This window comes from Rhinoraja longicauda, chromosome 32 (genome assembly GCF_053455715.1).
Source record: "Rhinoraja longicauda isolate Sanriku21f chromosome 32, sRhiLon1.1, whole genome shotgun sequence".
Classification (NCBI taxonomy): domain Eukaryota; kingdom Metazoa; phylum Chordata; class Chondrichthyes; order Rajiformes; family Arhynchobatidae; genus Rhinoraja; species Rhinoraja longicauda.
This window is the reverse complement of record NC_135984.1, coordinates 13,562,391-13,588,413: the sequence shown is the minus strand read 5'-3', so window position 1 is coordinate 13,588,413 and position 26,023 is coordinate 13,562,391. Positions and strand designations below refer to the sequence as shown.

The 26,023-nt window shown below is 43.8% G+C and overlaps 1 protein-coding gene across 1 annotated transcript in view; it reads right to left on the bottom strand.

Moving 5' to 3' along the window:
- Nucleotides 1-7,594: 7,594 nt before the first annotated feature.
- Nucleotides 7,595-26,023, bottom strand: part of LOC144608689 (out at first protein homolog) — a 32,821-nt gene continuing 14,392 nt past the window's right edge. Inside the window, exons 2-4 of the mRNA XM_078426680.1 lie at nucleotides 18,103-18,237; nucleotides 14,165-14,345; nucleotides 7,595-11,475 (exon numbers count right to left, since the gene is read on the bottom strand). Of these exons, the coding sequence (XP_078282806.1) occupies nucleotides 11,210-11,475; nucleotides 14,165-14,345; nucleotides 18,103-18,237 (582 nt within the window). The 3' untranslated portion in view covers nucleotides 7,595-11,209. The remainder of the gene's footprint in view (nucleotides 11,476-14,164; nucleotides 14,346-18,102; nucleotides 18,238-26,023) is intronic.

The window sequence follows — 26,023 nt, the reverse complement described above, 5'->3', positions numbered from 1 at the left end:
ACCTTTACATACTTCACTAAATAACAAGAACAACACAGAGCACAGTACTCAAGATATACCCTGAGTAACTGATGCATCACTTGCCTACCTTTGTATTTAATCCCCTGTCAGTAAATGATTTCACACTGTTAGCAATCCTAATTGCTTGTTGTATCTGCACATCAGCATTCTGGAAATCCTGAACTAGGACACCCAAATATATTTGTATCTTCAACTCCTCAATCTCTCACCGTTTAGTTAAAATGCTTTACATTTCTTGCCAAAAAAGGACAATTTTACATTTTCCCACATTGTTCTCTATTTGCCAGCTCATTGTTGTTATTTCACCTCACCTGTGTACCCCGTTTACAACTTACTTTTCTTTCTATCTTAGTGTCAGCAAAAAAAAAAATAGTAGCCTTACCTTCAGGGCCTTCTCCATTTATGTAAATTGTAAAATATCCCAATGACAATCCCTGTGGCCCAATATTTGATACATGTTGCCAGCCAAAATGACCCATTTGTGGCACCTCTTCACTTCTCGTCAATCAGCCAACCATCTATCCCATCCCCGTATCTTCCCACCAATATCACGAGCTTTTGTTTTCCACAATTGATGTAGCACTTTATCAAATGCCTTCTGAAAATCTTCATACATCTCTCAGTTCCCCTCTATCCACAGAATATGTTACAAAGCCTTCCGGTAAAATCATCAAATGTGATATCCCCTTCACAAAAGCATGTTGACTTTGCCTTTTAGCCTTAATTGTTACAAGTGCACAACACATTGTAGTAGTGACATGTAAAATTGTCTCTCTGACTAAAGCTAAATGGCCTGCAGTTTCCTATGTTTTTGTTAGGCTCACTCTTTGAATAATGGAGGTGCATTTGCTATTTTCTGATAAAATGGGAACTGCCCTGAATCCAGGAAATTTGGGGGGAATTAAAACCAATCCATCAACTATTTCATTCGCCATTTTCTTTAAGATTCTGTGATGAACTCCATCATTCTACTGTTCCAACAATTCCATCAGTTCTTCACTGGCGATTGTAATTTTCCGGTGTTCTTCAATCCCTTCTAATTCCAAATCCTCTGCTACTTTTGGGGATGTTTTACTTATATCTTCTATAGTGAAGACTGATACAAGTTCCCGTTTAATTCATCAGCTGTCGCCTAGTTTCTCGTTGTTAATTTCCTCTTCTCACTTGACAAATGCTCACTTAATTAACAATTGTTTAAAAATATCTACAAAACTCATACTATGTTCTTACCTTTTGCACTCACTTTATCTCATACTTTAATTTACCTTCCGTTATTAACCTTTGTCATTTATATTTTTATATATTCTGCCCAATCTTCTGATCTGCCGCCCGTCTTTACACAACTGCATGCTTTATCTTTAAGTCTGTCACTATTTAACTTTTCTAGTTAACCACCAATGATGCGTGACATCAAATCAGACAGCACAGAAATCAATGTGAGGTTATCCACTTTGGTGGAAAGAACAGGAATTATCTGAATGGTGTCAGATTAGGAGAAGGGGAGACCTGGGTGACCTGGGGAGACCAGAATGAGACCTGGGTGTGCTTCTACATCAATCACTGAAAGTAAGCATGCAGGTACAGCAGGCAGTGAAGAAAACTAATGGCTTGTTGGCTTTCATTTGCGAGAGGATTTGAGTTTAGGAGCATGGAGGTCTTACTGCAGTTGTACAGGGCCCTGGTTAGACCGCACCTGGAGTGTTGTGTGCAATTTTGGTCTCCTAATTTGAGGAAGGACATTATTGCTATTGAGGGAGTGCAGCGTCGGTTCACCAGGTTAATTCCCGGGATGGCGGAACTAACATAATGATGAAAGAATGGGTTGACAGGGCTTATATTCACAGGAATTTAGAAGGATGTGAGGGAATCTTATATAAACATATAAAATTCTTAGAGGATTGGACAGGGTAGATGCAGGAAAAATGTTCCCGATGTTGGGGGAGTCCAGAACCACAGGGGTCACAGTTTAAGAATAAGGGGTAGGCCATTTAGGACTGAGATGAAGAAAAACTTTTTCACCCAGAGAGTTGTGAATCTGTGGAATTCTCTGCCACAGAAGGCAGTGGAGGCTAATTCACTGGTTGTTTTCAAGAGAGAATTAGATTTAGCTCTTGGGGCTAAGGGAATCAAGGGATATGGAGAAAAAGCTGGAACGGGATACTGATTTTGGATGATCAGCCATGATCAACATGAATGGCGGTGCTGGCTCGAAGGGCCGAATGGCCTACTCCTGCATCTATTTTTGTATGTTTCTAGGCCCTTCAGCCCAACTCATCCATGCTGACCTAGGTGCCTTTCTGAGCCAGTTGCATTTGCCTGCTTTTGGCCATATCCCTCAAACCCTTTCTGAATAGAGTCAGGACAATTCATCACAGTATTTCTTCCAAAATTCGGCACATGTACAATCAACTACAAATAACATAAATAACACAAACCCATTCCAGCTACATGAAGATCCTCACATTTCCAATTAGAATTCCCTGTCCTGTCAGCTGTGTTAACTTATTAACATTAATTTACACAATCGGTCACTTTCTGTAGCAGTGTCTTGACACTCAATGTCAGCAACATCTCCACACAGGAAAGATTTATTTTTCTTTCAAGGGTATATTAAAAGGTTTTCAGCTAGTCTATCAGAATCTGCTATTAGCAACTTGGGTTTCCAAAGGGGATCTTAAAGATGGTTGCCAGGTATTAGGGTCAGACTATATATAAAGGAACTTTATTATTATATACCCAATAAGTTTCAAAGAATTTCATTGTGAAGACCTGAAATATTTAGAGTCTTAGGATCATTCTGCATTGAAGCGGGTATTTGTGGTCCATCTCATCATGTCCACCACGATCCTATATACACTAATCCATCTGCCTGCATTGTCCACACGCCTCTATGTCTCTCCCATCCAGGTACCTGTCCAAAAGGCCCATCCAAATGCCAAACTGACCATTGATAAAAGAACCATTGAACCAGATCGTACACAACATCCCAATGCTTCAGTCACATCTGGCGGCAAAGCATTACAGACACTCCCCGACTTACACAATAGGGGACTTAAGTAAACTCGCACTGACATAAACTATTATGTACTCAGACCTTAGTGCAATCATAGCCGTTTGTAGCTTCCACAACATTGTATAATCACTCAAGTTTACATTGGAAACAAGCCAGCAGTTCTGCAGAAAGTGCCCCAATGACGAGACGGAACTCAAACCATCAACGATGGGGATGCTTAGTCAGGCAGCCGTGGGTAGAAAGTGTCCCGGCCGCAAGCGGACGCCGCTGAGACAGTTAATACTCTCAGTCAGTTATTCGGGGCAGGGGATGGGGATGGTGATTCCGTTTTACAACATATCTGACATGTAGTGTAAGTGTGCACAGAACGTATCCCTTACATAAGTCGGGGAGTGCCTGTATTTTACATTTATTTAAGCCCTCTTTGAATTTGTCTTTCTTGTTCCGATTGCATCGATTATTTGTTGTGTTAAGGATTCCTATAAATGCCTGACACCACATTTCAATTGACAAATTCGCCAGTATTCTGGTTGGCTCAGCTTTCAAGCATGTATAATTGCTCTTTAGTTTTTTTCGTTTTAATTTTAGTTTTAGAGATGCAGCGTGGAAACAGGCCCCTTCGGCCCACGATCCCCACATATTAACACTATCCTGCACCCACTAGGGACTATTTTTACATTTACCAAGCCAATTAACCTACAAACCTACAAACCGAAGATCTCGGAGAAAACCTACGCAGGTCACGGGGAGAACGTACAAACTCAGTACAGACAACACACGCGTTCGGGATCGAACCTGGGTCTCCGGTGCTGCATTCGCTGTAAGGCAGAAACTCTACCGCTGTGCCACCGTGACTGCCTCTTATTTAAGTTTAAAATAGCAAGTGGCATTGATGTACTTAACTTGCTGAATCAGCATACGAAGGAGAGGTTACTAGAACAATATGGCAATGTGTTAATGAAGGGGGGTGAGGAGAGGTTTATCTGGAGCATTAACAATGCTTGGGAGGGTCAGGCTAAATGGTTGAATCTTGTGCTTTTCCACAATGGTGAATGTGGATCGTCTGTTCAGATAGAAACCATGTGACACATTGCAGAAAAGCTGCTGATTTGTGTCCAGCATCCAAACAACATGGTGAAAGGTAACTCAACAGATTCACAGACGACACAATGAGATGCTGACCTAATCTTGGGTGGTAACTCCTACTCTCTGGGACCCTTTGATGGGGTCAATTGAATCATTTTGTTGTAAATACAGGAACTACACTGCAATTAGCGATGGCAATAAGGGCCATTTCTCCAGTACCCTCTACATATAGAAAGACTACAGGAAGCTGAATTCAGCCTAGTGCTGGAGATATTCTTTTATTGTCTCGAAACGACCTCACAAAGATCTGGTACATCAGGCAACCTAAACCCCAAGCAACAGTCCAAGAACATAAAAATAGCCAGGCCAGGAGTAGAGAGGGACATCGGATCGCAGGACGACCAAAATGAAGGCGACGACTGCAAGGGACCTTTGTGGCCAACAGCAGCAGGGGCTGCAAAATGGCGCCTCTTGCATATAGACTCAGTGGGTTGTTCTGTACATTCTGTACTAACTAGGGTGATTGTGCTTATGTATGGGGATAGACTTGCTGAACTGTATGCAAAAAATGTATGTCACTGTACCTGTGACAATAAAGAAACCAACGGACCATTGAAATAGGTGCAGGAGTGGGTCAGTTGACCCCTCAAGCCGATTCCACCATGCAATATGATCATAGTTGCAATTGCCCCAGAACTCCTCTCCGCCTCTGTGCAAATTCCCTAGAGCCCTCAATTTCCTGATCTTTCAAAAAACGTATCTACATTTTTGTTAAAAATTCCCATTCCAGAGATTCGACATGTTGGCAGGTCTGAGGTCACAGTCAAGCAAAATCACATGCTAAACAAATTCATCATCAGTCCCCCTTAACCTAACCACCACAGCTCCAGCCTCATTTTCCACTGTCTAACCAATTTTGCCCTAAAATAGGTGACCTCACACTTGCCTGCAGCGGAAATCCATTTGTCGCAGTTTTGCCACTTGTTTAATTTATCAGTGTCTTTTGTAATTTAGGTGCTGGAAACATTCAGTAAGTTAGGCAGTATTGTAGCAAGAGAAATGGGGCCGGTGTTTCAGATCGAAGATCTTTCACCACGATTCCATCAATCTTGTTCCATCCAATCTAATTACACATTCATTATTCCAATTCTTTGCCTTCTGCTCGCAGTAACTTTGCTTTCAAATCATTGAGCTTTCGTATTAGGTCAAGGAACCTGAAATTTTCACTTGTTTTCACTCAAAGCAGATGTAGCCTGCTCTGAATATTTCCAGCACTTTCTGTGTTTATGGGAATCTCCCCCCAACGTTCTCCATACACATTCAACTTACAATTCTCACCAGCAATCCACTTTTTTTTCTGTTGCTATATTTCCAGCCAATATTTCCCAAGGTAGATGCAAAATGCTGGAGTAACTCAGTGGGTCAGGCAGCATCTGTGGAGAAAAAGAATGGGTACCAGCATCTGCAGTTCCTTTCTAGATGATATTTCCCAAGTCTCTCTACCCACCTTCAGATTGTTCAACCCATTTTTGCATGTGTCTCAATTACCAATGTCGTGAATACTTTTCTTCTGAGGTAATCTCTGAGGTTCAAGGATGACTTGCTTCTACTCTGGATCTGTGGATTCAAATATGGCTGGAATAACCCCCCAATATCAGGAATGCAAACTCTTCCACAGGTAGCTCGGGAGGTGTTTGATGGAGGTACTTTGTCAGATGATGTGCTCTTCTGCTGCAGATGCAGGGCTTCTATGTGTTCCCAATCCATGGACTCAAGCTTCTCAACACCATCGCAAATGTTCCTTCTACACTTTGAGCTCCAATCCTTTGTTGACTTGTTTACTACAGCATGTGAAAGACTGGGCCTTATACCCAAACACACAGAAGACAAAGGTCCTCAACCGGGCACCACACCAATTTTCCAACAATTAAGCTTCTCACCAAGAACCCGCAGAAGATGGGCCATTTCCTGTATCTCAGGAGCCACTTCTCAGCAAAGGTGGGCTTTGATGATATGAATATCAAGTCCCAAGGAATTAGCTTATGTGTGACTAATAAGTCTTGGCAAGTTGCCAAAATCCATATGAAAAATGGCCAATTTATTCACTCTCTCATTTATTGTGCGAGGAAATTGTTTGTGAATATCTCACTCACATCTTTGGAATTAAATTATCTATTTTAATTTAGATTAACTTGTGGTTTGGACGTGAGGCATTTCGGTAGCTTCCCTTCCAATTAATCCCACCCACATACACAATATATTTGATGTTTGATGAACAATTCACAATCCTGTCTCTTTATAATTACTCTGTTATATATTGATGATCTTTTGATTCCATCAGGCGATAGACTCCCTTCCAAAAAATGATTGATTAAATTGATGGATTGAAAGATACAGCATGGAAACAGGCCTTTCAGCCCATCAAGTCCACACAGACCAACAATCACCCATTCACTTTAGTTCGAAGTTGTCCCATTTTCTCATCCACTCCCTAAATATTATAGGCAATTTACAGAGGCCAATTCCCCTACAAACCCACACATCTTTCAGATGTGGGAGGAAACCCACACGGTCACAGGGTGAACATGCAAACTCCACATAGACTGCACTCAAGGTCAGGATCTCAACCAGGACCCTGGTGTTGTGAGGCAGCAGCTGTGCCACCGTGCCCCCCTGTGCTGATTAACAACACAGCTACCTGTCAAACTCTATGCTTTTACCTTGTATCCATCAAGGTTGTCCTACCTTCTCTTGTCTTTAAGATACTAACTATCTTAATATTTTCTCGAACTGCAGTTCTACCAAATTTCAATATTTCACTGCGAATGTAGTTAATGTAGAAACTGAGTTTGTCTTTCCGGATTTCTTTCCCTCCATTTCCTCTTCTAGTAGTTTCTTAAGCCTCTCTGCCCTCTCTGTGAGAAACTTTCTTTGCTATCATCTCCCAAATTTTCATACTAGATGCATTCTTTGCCCCTGATTTCAAATTGGAAAACTCTTCTTTCCCTGATTAGTGATCTGCACCTGGACCCACTGCATTCTTTATGGTGCTACACTTTGTCCCATGAAGAGCATAGAACGCATTGTCCCGTGAAGAACATATCACCATTTGTCCCATGTAGAACATAGTATGTTGTCATATGGAGAACACAGCATGTTGTCCCATGGAGAACATAGCACGTGTCCTATTAAGAACATAGCTCATGCTGTCCCACCCTCCATTGAAAAATCCAGCAGTATCACCCACAACTCCATGACTTCTCAGTCACGTTTCCATATGAGGTTTCTGTCTGAAGTTATGCTATGGATGTCAGCACTCAACCCAGCCCCCTCCATTCAAACCCTCTTTAACCTCAGGTCAGTCTGCAGCCTAGACACACTTAGCAACAGGAATCTGTGGGGGGAAGTGAATGATGAGCGCAAGAGTTTATTATTGAACACGACATACAAGAAGAGTTAATGAATAAAGCCATCTTTTAATTTTTTTTAAAAAACACATTAATACAAAAATAATTTGTTAGGAATTTGAAACACTGAATAGGGCAAGAAGGCACTTTTGTGAGATTGCAGTTATTGAGGTGAAGGCTTTCCATGCAGCATCCTACAAAACCTTTTCGGCACGGTAGCGCAGCGGTAGAGTTGCTGCTTTACAGCGAATGCAGCGCCGGAGACTCAGGTTCGATCCTGACTACGGGTGCTGCACTGTAAGGAGTTTGTACGTTCTCCCCGTGACCTGCGTGGGTTTTCTCCGAGATCTTCGGTTTCCTCCCACACTCCAAAGACGTACAGGTATGTAGGTTAATTGGCTGGGTAAATGTAAAAATTGTCCCTAGTGGGTGTAGGATAGTGTTAATGTACGGGGATCGCTGGGCGGCACGGACTTGGTGGGCCGAAAAGGCCTGTTTCCGGTTGTATATATATGATATGATATGAACATCCCAAAAATATTCTCATTAACACCATGGGTCCTCTAATGTTTGACCCGAGGCTCTGTACTACTTCTAACGGCAGCCCGTCAAACCAAGCATGGGTCTTGTGACACTTCACAGGCTCAGCTCCTCTCAACCCCAAGGTGGATAACAAGTCATGATCATGGTCTTGCCTCAAATACAGTAACATGGACGGACGTGAAATCAAGAGAACCAATTTCTATTTTGCCGAAGATCCCTCACGAGAAACAACTGCAAAACACCAAACAAACACCTGAAGCATTTCAAAAGCTTTTCACTGTACCTCGCTCGGTACACGTGACAATAAACTGAACTGAAATGGTGACCATTCTTCAGGTCCCTGCAAAGAGTTGGTGGTGAACGGCATTTGAGACCAGAAGATTATCATAAGGAAAAACTCTAAATGCACATCCTGAAGAAAAGGCGAGGATGAAGAATTAGAGAACCATGTTTAAGTGTGGCTAGGAAATGGCGTAACAAACATGTGCTTGAACAATAATCTCCCTTCTGTCATGACCAAAAACTCAGTTTGTCCAGTAAGACACTGCATCATCAGCTCTGCTACAAAGCTCTATAACTCATCACATTACCCTTGCTCACCCCAACCAAGAGAGACAACAAAATGGACATTCAAAGGCACATCGTCCACAACAAAGGTATTATTTTACTTGCACAAACTGGGAATATATCATGTGTGTGTGTGTTTATATATATATAATATATATATATATAATATATATATATATATATACACATACACACACACAATATAGTCACACTGTCTCAGGATAGCCAATATTACCAAGGATGGCTCAAACACCAATTATTCTCCCTTTGTCCCTCTCCCCTTAGACAGAAGACACAAAAGCTTGTTAGCATATACCACCAGATTCAAGAACAGCTTCTTCCCCACTTTTTCATCCGCTGGAACAGCCCGCTATACCTCATGGTGACCCCGACACTTCCTTTTTCTAAATCTCTGTGGCTGCAGCAATGTATTCCTCATTCTATTTATTTTCTCCTTTGCATTATCTGTTGTATTCGTGTGTGGCATGATCAACCCGCATTATACACAAAACTAAGTTTTTTCATTGTATCAAGATGCATGTGACAATAATCTAAAACCAATAAAAGTACAAACATTTATCAAAGAGTTAAGGCCCAGCATCAATTCTTGTACAAGTCAATCATATGCTGTTTTACTTTGTTATTGAAAATGTTCATGTCTTGGGACCAGCTCATCTTTCACTCCCTTGAAGCCAAGACGTTATTAAAGTAGTGAAGAGAGTCTGCTTGTGTCAAGGTGTTTCCCTCATCTACTATATGCACCCACTGGTCCCCACACTCTCACCTCAGAAAGGTTGTGTTTTAAGTTAAAAGGATCTCAGTGCAGTTGCCAGGATCTTTGGTTACTTAGTTACTAAGTTTCTACTTCACAATATTATTTCCAAAGAAAAACACCAATAAAAACTCAATACTATGACAATAATCTTCCCGTCCAAGCTTCCTTCTTGTTACAAACATATTCTGGGGATAATATATATATTTTTTTAAAGTTTCAATGTGGAAAGCACTCTGGATATTGGAGATATTAGATCGAGATTGTAATACTTGTAAACATGACCTCCGACTTCAACCTCAGGACATTTTGGCGAAGTTTCACAGGATGGAGGCTACACACACAGATTTACAATATTTAAACAGAACTCAAGAGCCTGAATTTGGCAAATAAAGATAGGTGCAAATAACCGGGACTGCTGGAAATCTTCTGATTTCCTTTACTTTTGCTTGTTGTGATTTAAGTAATTGGTGAAAATACACACCCTAATATACCAGACCAAGAATCTGTGCTACAAGATCGCCAGGATGGTCGAAGAAAGGTGTCATACAAACAGAATAATATGTTACTCACTTAGGAAGAACAAAACACTTAGTGGAACTCCTGGACGGGGGAATGAGATAGCCTGACCTCCTCTGGTAGATTAAAATAAGACACATTTGTCATCTGTATCAATCTTAGGACATTAGGACAAATTGCTGGCTGCTCCGGCATTGGATAACACTCCCTGTGATAATTCTCAATGGATTTGGGGTCATGTCATGAACAATTTAAGATGAGACAGACTCCACTGCCCCGTGAATAGGACCTAGTAATTTAGTGGTTAACAACCTCTCCTGACTACTGATTCAATACCTGGTCAAAGAATTAGCTTTTGCCATCAAGAATGGTGGTCTAAGTATTTTATGTAAGCTACTAAACCATTGGCCATAAATCATGGAGGATGGGTAAAAAAATCTTATTGAGTGTTGGATAAAGTTCATCGAACAATCTGAGGCACTTTTTAGCACCAGGATGAAGTGGTCTGGTACCCTACTCCGCCAATGGTGACCCATTAGAGGCCATCTCCTCTGTCACTTATCAAATGTAAAAATTGTGTTATAGCCTTTGCAGCTATTCGCTGGTGTCTATGATTCAAAGGATCAAGTGATTTGGCCATTCTTGCAAATCAACAAGGAGCCACTCTGGATTAAATCAGCAATGCTGGTTAACAAAAGAGCATTGAAATGATCACCATTTAAACAACCTAGAACAGGGAGATTAGTTAAAATACAGCATTAGTTAATTCAAACTCCCCACAAAGTAAACTAGGCAACCTCTTGAGGAAAGTCTCTCTGTATAAGAATTCCTAATTTTGAAACTTGGCTCAATGGGAAAATCTACAGTCCTTCAAAAAGCATAAGTGAAACTCATTTTACACATTCAGGGTCTCTGAAGATTCTTCAAGCACCCCAAAAAAAAAACACTCTTGAAATGTACAGACGTGGACCCATCACAGAACCAGGCCTTGTAGCAGAGGCAAGGCCCAAACCACAGTAACCCCACCAACCCCAGTCCCAGCCTCGGTTGAGGGCCTGGGGCCTAGGCTCCTTTTCACCTGCTGAAAAATCTCTAATGCAAACACACCACTTCTCACGGACTCGCACCCATCTCAGCAAACAACCCCTCCTTAATGACCACAGCCAGAGAGCTCCGAAACAGATTCCCAGTCTCCATTTGGCACGCAAGATGAATATGTAGACTATCATTAGCACTGTCACCCCCAGCCCCTCCCGGTCAAATCAGAGGAATGGGCGGCGATTAAGTGTCTTCGTCCCAGAGGCACAGCTGTTTCTGCGGGACATAGAAGTCAAACTGGGAACATTTCTGGCAGCTTTTGATGCCGCACTTGTAGGTGCTGGTTTTCCCAGTGGCATCCTTTGTCCGACAGTATTTTAGGAAGCAGGGGTACCATTCCACACACAAGGAGTAGCGGCAGATGCAGCCCTTCCACCACTCCCGGCTGGTCCGACATCGAGGAACATCTTCTGACACGTGGATCGCTTCAAAGATCGAAGCATCGACACCTGACAGTGTGGGGGGGGGGGGGGAAACAAGAGGAGAAACAAGTCAACCAGGGGTCAACAGATTACCCCACTACATTTATATAGCACCTCGCTTATCTCTTTCAAAACATCCCAAGACACTCTACAATCTACTGAGTACTTCTGGGAAGGTTACCTTCGTTGCAATGTAGGAAATATAGCAGCAATTTGTACACAGCAAGCTCGCGAAAATAACAAAATAATAATGAGAAAACAAGGAATTGCCGATGCTGGTTCACACAAAAGGACACAAAGTGCTGGAGTAACTTAATGGGCCAGGCAGCATCTTTGGAGTAACATGGATAGGACCCTGAAGAAGGATCCCAACACAAAACGTCACCTATCCATGTTACTCCAGTGATGCTGCCTGACCCCCTGAGTTACTCCAGTACTTTGTGTCCTTTAAAGTAATAACAACTATGTCATCTTTTTCAGAACTTGGTCACCAAATTATCAGGGATAAATTCCATGCTCCACTTTAAAACACTGCTCCACTTTAAAACACTGCCAATTGAACTGTTGGTACATTAAGACCCTGTTTTCTGTGAGGCAGGGAGGCTTAAGGATTGCACAGATATCAATAAAAAATAACCATAAAAAACACTCCATGACATCCAAATACATCCCAAAAATAAATAGGAGTATGCCCTCAAATGCTCTAAAAGCATTCATGTACACTAATAGCACATTAAAATATTAAAATAGTTAAGAAGGAATGACATTTGCAGCAAACTACTTCCATTCAATGTACTCAAACTTACAAGCTGTGACTGGTTTTCCAATCACAAGGTGCAGCTGTGTAAATAAAGACTGCTCGTTCTTAAATTAGGAGCCACCAGAAGGCAATAAGGTAGTGTAAGAAAATGACTGCAGATGCTGGTACAAATCGAAGGTATTTATTCACAAAATGCTGGAGTAACTCAGCAGGTCAGGCAGCATCTCAGGAGAGAAGGAATGGGCGACGTTTCCGGGTCGAGACCCTTCTTCAGACTGATGAAGGGTCTCGACCCGAAACGTCGGCCATTCCTTCTCTCCTGAGATGCTGCCTGACCTGCTGATTTACTCCAGCATTTTGTGAATAAATACCTTCGAAGGCAATAAGGTGATCAGTTTCCCAACCAAAGAGGTTTGGTTCCTTAACCTCAACACCTACATCTTTGTTCAAAACTGTTCGAGATGCACCTTATGCCCACCTGGTGAGTTTGCAAACCCACAGGTAACAAGGAGCAGAACTTCACTTGAGATTCTTCACTAAATGGACTGAGACCTGAACCATCTGACTCATTGGGAATGGTCATGAGTCATGGGGGGGGAACAGCCCCTGCATCCACGCCAACCAGTGGGTGCCCATCTGTACTAATCCCATAGATAGACACAAAAAGCTGGAGTTACTCTGTGGGTCACACAGTATCTCTGGAGAAAAGGAATAGGTGACGTTTTTGGGTCGAGACCCTTCTTCAGACCCATCTTCAGTAAGGGTGATGCAATGAGTTCTGGAGCTTTGTAGATGAACAGCAGGAAGATTCAGGGGGGAGGTGTTGATGGTCACATGTGAGAAAATGGGTTACAGGAAATTACTGGAGAAGGGAGAGGTGGTAAAGGGATTGCTGAGACCCGGTGTACAGTCAATGCACCAAATGACCTTCCTCGCTGTCGTGAAGATAAACTAAATGTATGGGTGTCATCTCTGGGAGTTGCAAGTGAAAGTGCATCTGCCTGTCATGGGTAAACTCTGAGAACTGGAGAAGATCCAGTTCAAGAGAACTAGATATCAGTCGCATGGCAGTGGTTGAAGGTTCTGCTTTCAACCCTGCTGGGGTTCTCCAGGCAGTTCCGAGCACAACTCACAGGGATGGACAAGGTGCAACAGAATATCACTGGGCAAAAATGGGAGAAATCAAACAACCCGGCATTATAATTCCTTGAGCAGATACCGATTAATGAATTACATCATCGTTTAAAATGAGTAAAGGAACAGAGAGGCCAGAAAGCTGTGGCATATCCCCTCTGCTGTGCGAAATACACCACAAGGGCACAATATTGTTCCCATGGTGCAAGTATAGGCCTCGGTAGAGTGAATGGGGAGAGGATGTTTCTGCTAGTGGGAGAATCTAGGGCCAGATGCCATAGTCTCAGAATAAAAGGACATACCTCCAGCAAGGAATGAGGAGGAATTTATTTAGTCAGAGGGCGGGTAATCTTTGGAATTATTTGCCACAGAAGGCTGTGGAGGTCGCCAATGGATATTTTTAAGGCAGAAATAGATAGATTCTTGATTAGTACGGGTGTCAAGGGGTTATGGGGAGAAGGCAGGAGAGTGGGGTTGAGAGGGAGAGATAGATCAGCCATGATTGAATGGCAGAGTAGACTTGATGGGCCAAATGGCCTAATTCTGCTCCTATACCTTATGAACCTGATGAACAATATTAAAATTAGTTCGGGACAATACCAAACTGATACATGACATGATATAGATTTTGGAACCTTCTCCCACAGAAAGCTGTTGGGGATGAGAAATTAAAGACAATTGAAAATATAACAACTGAGGTCGGTAGATTTTGTTCGTGAAAGGTTACAGCAAAGAGATAAGATACTGATCAGCAAATTCTACTTGTGTGGTGGAACAGGCTCAAGACACTCAGCAGCCTCCCACTGCATCAGTTGTACAAACCTGAATTCATCCAGTGTTTCACGTCGCTCTCTCTTGCATAGATGCCATCAGTGGCCTCTGCACACACATTGTGTACGTGGATGCTGAGCTGGCTGGCCCTGCTGTAATTCACAGCCACGTCCATGTACAAGTGCTCGAGGCCTCGCTGCTCCTCTGCCACTCGCACGGCTCTCGGGTTCTTCTGCAGGGAAGGAGAAAGTGATCAATACAGGGGTGGGGGTGATGAAGAAGTAGACGGAGCAAAGGTCGAATGTCAACAACAACATAAACAGACGGACTGTTGTGGAGTGGGGCGGCACAGTGGTGGAGTTGCTGCCTTGTAGCGCCCGAGACCCGGGTTCCATCCTGACCTCGGGTGCTGTCTGTGCGGAGTTTGTACGTACTCCCTGTAATCACGTGGGTTTGCTCCGGGTGCGCCGGTTTCCTTCCACACTCCAATGACGTGCAGCTCTGTACGTTCATTGGCTTCTGCAAGTTCCCCCTAGTGTGCAGAATGTGAAAGTGGAATAACAGAACTAGTGTGTGGGTGATTGGTAGACACACAAAGCCGGAGTAACTCAGCAGGCCAGACAGCATCTTGGGAGAAAAGGAATAGTTGAGGTTTCGGGTTGAGATCCTTCTTCACTGAGAGTCAGGGGAAAGGGAAACGAGAGATATAGATGGTGATATAGCGAGAGATATGGAACAAATGAATGAAAGATTTGCAAAAAAGTAACCACGATAAAGGAAATAGGCCGTTTCAGGAACTGTTTGGATTGGAGTCATTCAATAAGAAGCTACTTGTCAGAGGTCTGCAAGCAAAATTCACAGTAGAGTCATAGAGTCTTGCAGTGTGGAACAGGCCCTTTGGCCCAACTTGCCCACACCGTCCATCATGTCCCATTGACACCAGTCCCACTTGCCTGCATTTGACCCATATATCCCTCTAAACCTGTCCTATCCTGTCCTGTCTAATTGCTTCTTAAACGTTATTAAAAACATTAAAACAATATTTATTTAAAATAATTATGTTATTAAAAATGTTATTAAAAAATGGTTACTATTGATTTCTGCTGAAGAGCCCAGACCAATATTTAGTTCCAACCAGTTATATTGGGACTAGAATGAGAGTGGCCCCGTTCTGGAACGTATGAGTTAGGAGCAGTAGATCGACTGCCCCAGAGCTTACTGCACCAGTCAAGGAGGTCACATCTGAACTGTTGTCATCTCAACACCACACACCCAGCTACCCGCTGTAATTTTTCACCATGTCATTCACTGAGAATTTACCTACAACTGCCTTAAAACATTCAAAAACAATCTTCCATAAACTAGGAGGCCAACACAGTACATACTTGTCCAGATGTGGTCTTAATACAGCTGAACGACAACCTCTCTACTTATAAGAAAATAACTGCAGATGCTGGTACAAATTGAAGTTATTTATTCATAAAATGCTGGAGTAACTCAGCAGGTCAGGCAGCATCTCAGGAGAGAAGGAATGGGCGACGTTAGGGGTCGAGACCCTTCTTCAGACTGATGTCAGGGGGGGCGGGACAAAGGAAGGATATAGATGGAGACAGGAAGATAGAGGGAGACCTGGGAAGGGGAGGGGAAGAGAGGGACAGAGGAACTATCTAAAGTTGGAGAAGTCAGTGTTCATACCGCTGGGCTGCAAGCTGCCCAGGCGAAATATGAGGTGCTGTTCCTCCAATTTCCGGTGGGCCTCACTGGAGGTACAGGTACACCATCGATTTTACAGCACTCTTGGTTCCAGGGCCTTGCAGGATTATCCATTTTGCCGGACCAACAAAGGATTCATTTGTTGTAATAATAAACTAATTATTATATGTACTATTTCATAATATTTAATGATAATTCAACAATACACCTCTGACCCACTAATTATACCCCCCTTGTCTCTAAAGCCCCATGGACTGCCAGAAACTTAAATAAAGAATTAACAGTGAACAAAGAAGTAAACTCTTTCAGTACAGAGACACACGTCCTGAAAGAGCATAGGCCACCCACAACGCTCTCGTACTTTTGTCCGGATTAATGCTGGACCCGAACCATCAGCTGACGGAAAATCAGTGGTAGACCTGTATTCAGTTCCTTCACAATAAAGATTAATAAGCTGCTTAATTAATTGCAGCGTTAACACACCAGGATTCTCAGATCCCTCTGCACCCTCTCACCTTTGGGGTCATTTACCTTTATTTTTCCCGTGTGGTTGAACAATTTTACATTTTCCCACATTCCACTCCATTTGCCAGATCTCTGTGTATTTATTTGGATGATATATATATATATCCCCTTCGTGGTCCCCTTATTTCCTCTTCTCAACTTTCCTACCCATCTCGTGTTATCAGCAAATTTAGTGACATTATCTTTCGTGTCTTCGTCCCAGTAATTGATGAACAGTATAAAGTTGGGGCCTCGGCACCAATTACTGCAGTGTGTGTTCCTGGCATCTTGCCAACAGGCCAAAGACACATTTTGCTTCTCTTTGGTTTCTGTTAGATAGTCGTTTTTCCATCCCAAATCCATTTATTTATTTCTATGCCATGAGATTTTATATTCTCCAATAACCTTTAAAGCAACACCTAGTTGATACCAATAAGTAAACACCTTTAGGACATTTTAGCATCTCCACCAATTTTCCTTCATCCTCAGCCTAATACTCATTTAAAGAATGTCAATAAACTATTTTTTCCCCCAAGTATCCTGCTGCCGCATGTTGAATAACAGTTTCTGACTTTTTCCATCAGTAAATCAACACTGATTAGCAACCGCATCACCAAAACCTCCGCACTTATCCAGTGATCAGAACAACATGCCTTCCTGTCTCAAAAATAATCTGCTTGAGGAACTCAGTTGCTCAGGTAGCATGGAGTCATGGAATCATGCAGCACAGAAACAAACCCTTCAACCAACTCATCCATGCTGACCAAGATTGCCCATCTATGTTAGTCCTATTTGCCTGCTTTAGATCCATATCCCTCTTAACCATTCCAATCCCTGTACTTGTCTAACTGTCCTGTAAATGTTGTTATTGTACATTTACAATATGTCTACAATACAGCAATTACAATGTACAATGCACTGTGGGGTGGCACAGTGGCAGAGTTGTTGCCCTACAGAGCTAGAGACCACGGGTGCTGTCTGTACGGAGTTTGTACCATCTCCCTGTGACTGCGTGGGTTTTCCCAGGGTGTTCTGGTTTCCTCCCACACTCCAAAAATGTACATGTTTATCGGTTCATTGGCTTCAGTAAAAATTGTAAATTGTCCTTAGTGCATAGGATAGTGTTAGTGTACGGGGATCACTAGATGGTGTGGACTTGATGGGCCTGTTTCCGCACTGAATCCACACTAAACTAAATTATTCTACCTGCCTCAACTACCTTCTCCGACAGCTCATTCCATGTATACGCGCCACCCTCTGCATCCATTGAGAAAAATGGCTAGACAATGTTTCGGGTGGGGGCCGTTTTTCGGCATGATGGAGTAGAGGTCGATAGCCAGTGGAAAGAGATGAGGGGGAGGGATGGGGCAAGAACTGGCAAGTGATACGGGATAGTTAGGGCGGCACGGTGGCGCAGCGGTAGAGTTGCTGCCTTACAGCGAATGCAGCGCTGGAGACTCAGGTTCGATCCTGACTACGGGTGCTGTACTGTACGGAGTTTGTACGTTCTCCCCGTGACCTGCGTGGGTTTTCTCCGAGATCTTCGGTTTCCTCCCACACTCCAAAGACGTACAGGTATGTAGGTTAATTGACTGGGTAAATGTTTTAAAAAATTGTCCCTAGTGTGTGTAGGATAGTGTTAATGTGTGGGGATCACTGGGCGGCGCGGACTCGGTGGGCCGAAGGGCCTGTTTCCGTGCTGTATCTATAAAATCTAAAAAAAAAATCCAGGTAAAAGGGGCATCTGGCTTGGGTGTGGGACCACATCTCACCTGTCGGAGCTTTGCCATGGAGTCACTTGGAATAATTTCATTCTTATGAAGCCTGGTGATGAAGCACAGACCCTGGAACTGTGTTTGGCCTCGTTCCATCTCGCCCAAGATCAAGGAACGGATAATCTTCACATCCTATTTCAAAGAGAAGAAAGGAGTAAAAAATCACCAACAAGGTGTGAGAATGTAAATGTCAAACAGTACAAGGGCTCACATGATAATCAGTTTAGTTTTGTTTATTATTGTCACGTGTACCGAGGTGCAGTGAAAGGCTTTTTTTCGTGCGCCCGATCCAGTTGGCAAAAATACTACACATGATGACAGTCAAGCCGTCCACAGTGCACAGATGCAGGGGAAAGATGTAATGTTTTGTGCAAGATAAAGGCCAGTAACGTCTGATTAAAGATAGCTCGAAGGTCTCTACTGAAATAGATGGGAGATCAGGACCGCTTTCTAGGTGAGAGAACTGTTCAGTTGCCTGGTAACAGCTGGGGGAAAAACTGTCCCTGTATTGGGACGATTGGTATGGAGGTAATCAGATTTTCTGCACCCTTCCACTACTGGACCTGCTACTGTGGTTCAGTTCAGTGAAGCCAGTAGTGTACCCCATTGAAAAAAATTTAATTGAGACATTCTGGTGCAGATCCCCCAATAATGATAATTTAGGACACAAATGTGACTGTCGGAGTCCTTTCAGATTGTACCTTCCATAACCTTTAGGAACAGGATCACTGCCAGGTCTCTCAGTCCTTCTCCATCCTATCCCACACCTTTCCTTTGGTGCCATATCCCCACCCCTCCTCCAGTGGCATTTTTCACTTACAGCCCGCAATATCACCTGTGAGAATTTTTATTTTTAAATGAACAAGAGATTGGCACAAAGTACAAGAGTAACCCAGTGGGTCAGGCCACATCTCTGGAGAGAAAGGATAGGTGACGTTTCAGGTTGGGACCCTTTTTCAGACCCGACCCAAAATGTCTCCAATCCTTTTTCTCCAGACTTACTGCCTGATCTGCTGAGTTAATCCAGCACATTATGTCTATCTTTGGTATAAACCAGTATCTGCAGAACTTTGTTCCTACATTTTTAAATGAACAAGGAATGAACTAAAAAGGTTGCCCACATGATGGCGCCAGATCCCCACGAACCCATTCAAGTGCCTGTTCGCCACTCAAGCCGCTATTCCGGCCTCTCATTGCAGAGGAATTACTGCAATATCCAACTCCTCTCACTCACCCTCTCACCACTTCCCTGCCACCCATTCCTGACATTAATTTACACCATCTCATCTTCTAACAATAAATGAAAATCAGAATGCCACAAAAACGTACACGTGCACAGGGGAGAACATAGTGTAGGAAGGAACTGCAGATGCTGTTTTAAATCAAAGATAGACACATAATGCTGGAGTAACTCAGCGGGACAGGCAGCATCTCTGGAGAGAAGGAATGGGTGATGTTTCGGGTCGAGACCCTTCTTCAGTCTGAAGAACAGTCTGCTTACCTATCATAGCATGGGAGACAGAGTTAGACCATGAGACCAAAGGAGCAGAATTAGGCCATTTGGCCCATCGAGTCTACTCTGCCATTCAATCATGGCTGACCACAACCAAATTCTCCAGGCTTCTTCCTGTAACTTTTGGCGCCCTTCAGAATCAAAAACCTATCAATCCCCGCATTGACATGGCCTCCACAGCCAGCAGTGAAAATGAATTGCAGGGATTCATTACCCTCTGAATAAATACATTTCTCCTCAAGAGTTAATGTTTCAGAATGAAGTGTTTTCAACCTGAAACGACAACTCCGTTTCTCTTTCCACAGATGCTGCCTGACCAACGATGTGCTTCCAAATCAGTCTGAAGAAGGGTCTCGACCTGAAACGTCACCCATTCCTTCTCTCCTGAGATGCTGCCTGACCTGCTGAGTTACTCCAGCATTTTGTGTCTACCTTCGATTTAAACCAGCATCTGCAGTTATTTTCCTTTACATGTTTCCAGTATATTCTGTTTTATCTCATCTTTCACCAATGTGCGGCGGTAGAGTTGCTGCCTCACAGAGGCCCAGGTTCGATCGTGACTATGGGTGCTGTCTGTATGGAGTTTGTACGTTCTCCACGTGAGCTGTGTGGGGTTCCCCTGGGAGCTCTGGTTTCCTTCCACACTCCAAAGTCATACAGGTTTGCACGGACTCGGTGGGCCGAAGGGCCTGTTTCCACGATGTTTCTCTAAGCTAAACTAAACCAATGAAGAGAATTCATTTGATGTACAACAGTTCTCCCACTGACACCGTGGAACAGTTCAGCTGGCTAAATATAACCATTTGAACGTTGATCAGACCAACATTGTCGAGCTCCTCTCTGCAAAGGAGTTAATTCTCAAAACTCCATCTCATTAACCACACTCCCTTCCCCCCCCCCCCCCCCCCCCCACAAACATTACCTTTCCCCGCCCTCTTCCGAACAATCAGATCCTTTAAAAGCTTAAAATCCAACTTATGTCAACCCTCAGGGCAACTCATTAGAAAGTTGTAGATTTGCAACCCTGCACAGGAAAGATTGTGTTTCCCAACAAAAAACTTCAGAGAAAGTGACCTTTGATCAGTCTCCGGCTCAGATTATGTATCACGCTTTGCAATCTCTCCCTGTCCCTTATCAAATGTTTCAGAAACATGAAGGGATAAAATAAACCACTTCCTGTTGATAAGCAGATACAAGTCTGAAGTTGAACGAAGTCCAATTCGGAAAGTCCCTGTGGAAGTTACCAGGAGCAGAAAGCAGAGAACCAGGCTAAGCCGTTGCAGAGTGCTGCACCACAGCTTGCATTTTAAACAGATTAAAATGGAAATGGTGATATGACTGAAACCCAGCAACAGGTGGAAGGATTTGTGCCGAATGACAGGGCAGTGTTTTTTCCAAATATATATGGCTATGCTACAGTGGTGCAGCGGCAGAGCTGCTGCCTTACAGCGCCAGCGATCCAGGTTCGATCACGACTACTGTCTGTACGGAGTTTGCACGTTCTTCCTGTGGCCACGTGGGTTTTCTCCGGGTGCTCCGGCTTCCTCCCACATTCCAAAGACGTGCAGGTTTGTAGGTTAATTGGCTTCTATAATTTGTCCCTAGTATGTCGGATAAAATTAGTGTATGGGTGATCGCTGGGCGCCATGGGACCGATGGACTGAAGGACGTGTTTCTATGCTGTAGCTCAAAACTAAACTAATTTCTATCAGGCAAATTAGAAATTCAGATCTGATAATTATAATTTTTGATTAGTAGAGAAAATGTATGTGACAGGCACTCTATGTGATGCACACCCTAACCAATGTCTGGTATTAGTAAATAACATTTATGAAAAACTAGACCAAGTTGGGCCCAAACCTCTCCTGCATTGGTGCAGCACCCTCTCCTCCACCCCCCTGCCCCCTCTCCCCCTCCCCTATCCCTCTCCATCCCCCTCAACTCCCCCATCCCCCCTCCTCCCTCCCTCCCACCCCATCCCCCTCAACCCCCTTTCTCCTCCCCCCTCCCCCCCTCCCTCCCTTCCCCCTCCCTCCCTAGAAGATAGATCTAAACTTTAAAATGGGAATAACTTTAAAAATATAACACCAATTTCAATGAAACTTCTTCCATTAGCACCAAAGGGACGACGGTGAGTAAGGTGGGTCTAAATTTGTCACGCTATCGTGTACCGCTTTGGCAGTAGTTCAGGAACAAACAAACAAGCAAACGAGAGTTTTAGTATATAGATGATCACGTTCAAATCCAAGACCAGGCAGAAAGATAAAAATCCAAGATGACTTTTCATTATAGTTCTGAAGGACCATCATTGTTCAAATGTAACCCTAGGATTCTTCCACCCTCTCAGACACCCCATGGTACTAAAAAGCAGTGTGCCAATTATTAACCAGCGCCATTTAAAAATTATTAACTGGTAATTCAGCTCTTTGTTATTTGCAGCTGATTATTCTACACCCTCTTTGGATGCAAAGGGCTCAGTCCTCAAGAGGTAAAAAACATTAAACACAGGACATAGAACAGAACAGGCACAGACCCTTCAGGCCTCAATGTTGGTGTCAAACATCATGCCAAGGCAAATTATTAACTGCTTGCACAAAATCCTTATCCCAACATTCCCTTCATATCCATACGCTTAACTGAAAGTCTCTTAAATGGTACTATTATATCTGCCTAACATTCCAGGCATTCACCACCCGCCATGTAAAAAAACCTGCCCCTGCACATCCCCTTGCAATGCTGCCTCTCTAACCTTAAAACTATGCCTTCAAGCATTTCCTTTTTTCCATTCTGGGGAAAAAAGGTTCTGACTCTCTACCAGGTCTACGCTTCTCATAATTTTATGTACTTCTATCAGGTCTCCCCACTGGCATTCCAGAGAAAACAATCCAAGTCTTGTCCAACCTCACCCTGTAGCTATTTCCCCCAAATTCAAGGCGTCAGTCCACTCCTCTGTGCTCTTTCAGTTGCACTAAAGGTTATTCCCTTTATCCTGTTTTTGTACACAGTGGGCGGTTTGATTATATTCATGTATAGTCTTTCCGCTGATTGGAGAGCACGCAACAAAAAAGCTTTTCACTGTATCTTGGTGCACATGACAATAAATTCAACTAAACAAAACCAAACTTCCACATCCTTATTGTAATAAGGCGACCAGAACTGCTCGCAATACTCCAAATGTGGCCAAACCAGTCCTATGAAGCTGTAACATAACTTTCTGACTCTTAAGTTAAATGCCCCAATCATTAAATAAATGGGGTGGGAGCTGTTTTACATCCTCCTCGTCTACCCTGGGTAGTTCTACGGAACTGGCAAAATTTGCAGCAAAGTGTCAACTACGATACTCTGAAGCACCAATTGCCACTTTCGATTGTTGTAGTTGACATACGAAAGAAAGAGAAGATTAAATGAATGGGGATGCTGTGAAGATGTTGAAATGTTAGCAAGATCACATTGAATCAACCAACTGTTTTTCTTTGAGAAGGTGTGGGTGATACAACCGGCTGTCTGTTCACTTCAGGGCACATTGATGGTCATCGGGTATCAGAGGCCAATGCAGACCTGATTAGACGGACACAGTAGTCATCTCTTCCCAAGCTGACTGGGGGCTTTAGCCATGATGCGGCTTCCTTGTTCATACAAACCAAAAGATTCAGCTTCAAGAGCAAAATGAACTCAATCTGTGTGTTTCAGTATTGGCTCTTTCACCTGGGATGTTGTTATTCACATTGAATCACAAGTTTCTGATTGCTGAGCGAGCAGTTTTATGCTTTGAGAACTCGTGCTGAGCACATGATGGGAAGACCACAGGAGAGGGTCAAGGCAGAGAGTGGAGAGGCCTCCTGACACTAGAGGGCAGTCAATCTGTACTTTGCCTTCCAATTTCTGGATCACTTGCACTAAATGAGTTGGTGTCCGACTGGGCAAGCGTCGGAATAATGGGACCAGCAAGCCTCCTGGTTGGTTTCCAGCTCTGAAAGTCACATCGTGGCAACCGGCCTGTTTGAATTGCCCAAAGAATTTTCTCCTGGAGTTCTAGGTTGGGGGCTGGTCTTCATGTGATGTGGAATCAGGCAATGTCTCACTGTGTTCAAGTTTGTGTGCCAACTGCCCATTACCTCAGTCCTGGCTTATTTTATTCTTTAATCACCTCAGGCGTAGGGCTTGATGGCAAAAGACAGACTGAATTGAAATGACTAAATGTATCCGAACTCATAATTTTAAAAAAAAGCATAAAGCTGGACTCCTCCCAGAGCCTCCTGCAGCTGGATTCTACTGCCCATTGAGTAACGTGTAATAAAGTTCCCAGCTCTGCCACAGGTTGCAGAGTGATTACACATCCCCGCACTGCCCTGCCCACCACCCTCCACCACCCTGGTTGTTTCCTGTGGCCTCTGACCACGCAGTCCTCTCTGAGTTACAGATTCCTCTGAAGATGGTGTGGGATCTTTCCACATTGATAAAGGAGTGCAGCCACCTCGACAGCAAGACCGCAGCAAGTTCGATCAATGTGCAGCATTGGCGCAGCAGTCGAGTTGCTGCGTTACAGCACCAGAGACACGAGTTCGATCCTGACTATGGGTGCTGTCAACATGTTTGTACATTCTCCCTGTGACTGCGTGGATTTTCTCTGGGTGCTCCGATTTCCTCCCACACACCAAAGACGTGCAGGTTTGTAGATTAATTGGCTTCTGTAAATTGTATAGTGTCTCTAATGTGGAGGGTAGTGCTGGTGTACGGGGATCGCTGGTCTGTGCGGACGGTGGGCTTGAGGGCCTGTTTCCACACTGTATTGCTAAAGTCTAAAGCCTACTTTGCTCTATATGTACGCAGGTGCCAACTCAGTGGGCAGTGTTGATTGAGATCCAGTAAAAGGGAAAAGACTGGAGACTGTGGGCAGGGGAAAAGAATAGTCGTGAGGAATGTCAAGAGACAATACCAGGGCAAACTTGAGTCCCAGTATAATCACTCAGACACCCGCCAACTGTGGCAAGGCCCGAAAGGCTATAACTGGCTGCAAAGTGGAGTCAGACAGCGTTGCTGGTGAAAGTGCAACGCTCCCTGATGAATTTAACACATGATAAGCTCATTCTAAGCAGATGGCCAACCAGGCGCTGACATCCACCCTGTCAGACTCGAGTCTGCCTTTCCCCAGAGCCACTGTTGCAGCAGTTAGACCGGTCTCCTTGAGGCTGAACCCATGGAAAGCAACTGGCCCAGATGGAGTCCCTGGCCCCATCATTTGGAACTGTGTGGACCAACTAGCAGGAGTGTCCATGGACATCTTTAATCTCTCGTTACTCCGTTCCGAGGTACCCACCTGCTTCATGAAGCCCATTATCATCCCAGTGCCAAAGAAAAGCAAGATCCCATGCCTTGATGACTGCCGCCCAGGGGCCTTGACATCCACCATCATGAAGTGCTTTGAAAGGCAGCTAATGTCACACCTTAAATCCAGCCTACCAAAGAACTTTGACCCACCACAGTTCGCCCACCGCCACAACAGGTTCATGACTGATGCCATCTCCCTGCCCACATCCCTGGAACACCTGGATAAGTAGGACACCTACACCAGACTAACATTCACAGGCTGTAACTCTGCTTTTAATTTTCATTATCCCAACCAAGCCCATCTCCAAACTTGCAGAACCTGTGAGTCAGCACTACCCTCTGCAACTGGATCCTCGACTTCCCTGACCAACAGACCACAATGAGTGTGGATAGGTGACAAATAATCCTCTACAATAACACAGATGCCGTGCAGGGATATGTTCTCAGCCCCCAACTATGCTCCCCATATACTCCAGACTGTGCAGCAATCTAACTCAATTTACAAGTTTACAGACAACATCACTGTCGTGGTCCGAATATCAAATAATAAATAGATGGAGAGGAAGGAGATTTAGAACCTCGTAACCTGGCGCCAAGACAACGACCTCTCCCTCAATGTCAGCAAGACAAAGGAGATAGTGATTGACTTCAGGAAGCGAAGCAGTACATGGCCCCCCGTAAACATTGATGATGCCGAGGTCGAAAGCTTCAACTTCCTAGACTTAGGAAGTTCAGCATGTCCCCACCAACCATCACCAACTTCTGAAGATGTGTCGCAGAAAGCACTTTATTGGGATGCATCAGCGCCTGGTTTGGGAACTGCTCCACCCAAATCTTTTTTATAATCATGTGTAGTCTTTTCTTTGACTGGATAGCATGCAAACAAAAGCTTTTGAATGTACCTTGGTACACGGGACAATAATAAACTAAACTGAACTAAACCACACACGCACACACACACAATGAAAATGGAGAACAGTGCAGCCTGGCTGCCTGCTTTGGGCTGTAAACACTGCCGCAGTCCCCTAGCAAGTGGAGTGTCCTGTGCCGCTGGGAACTGTTTAATGAAAGGCCTGG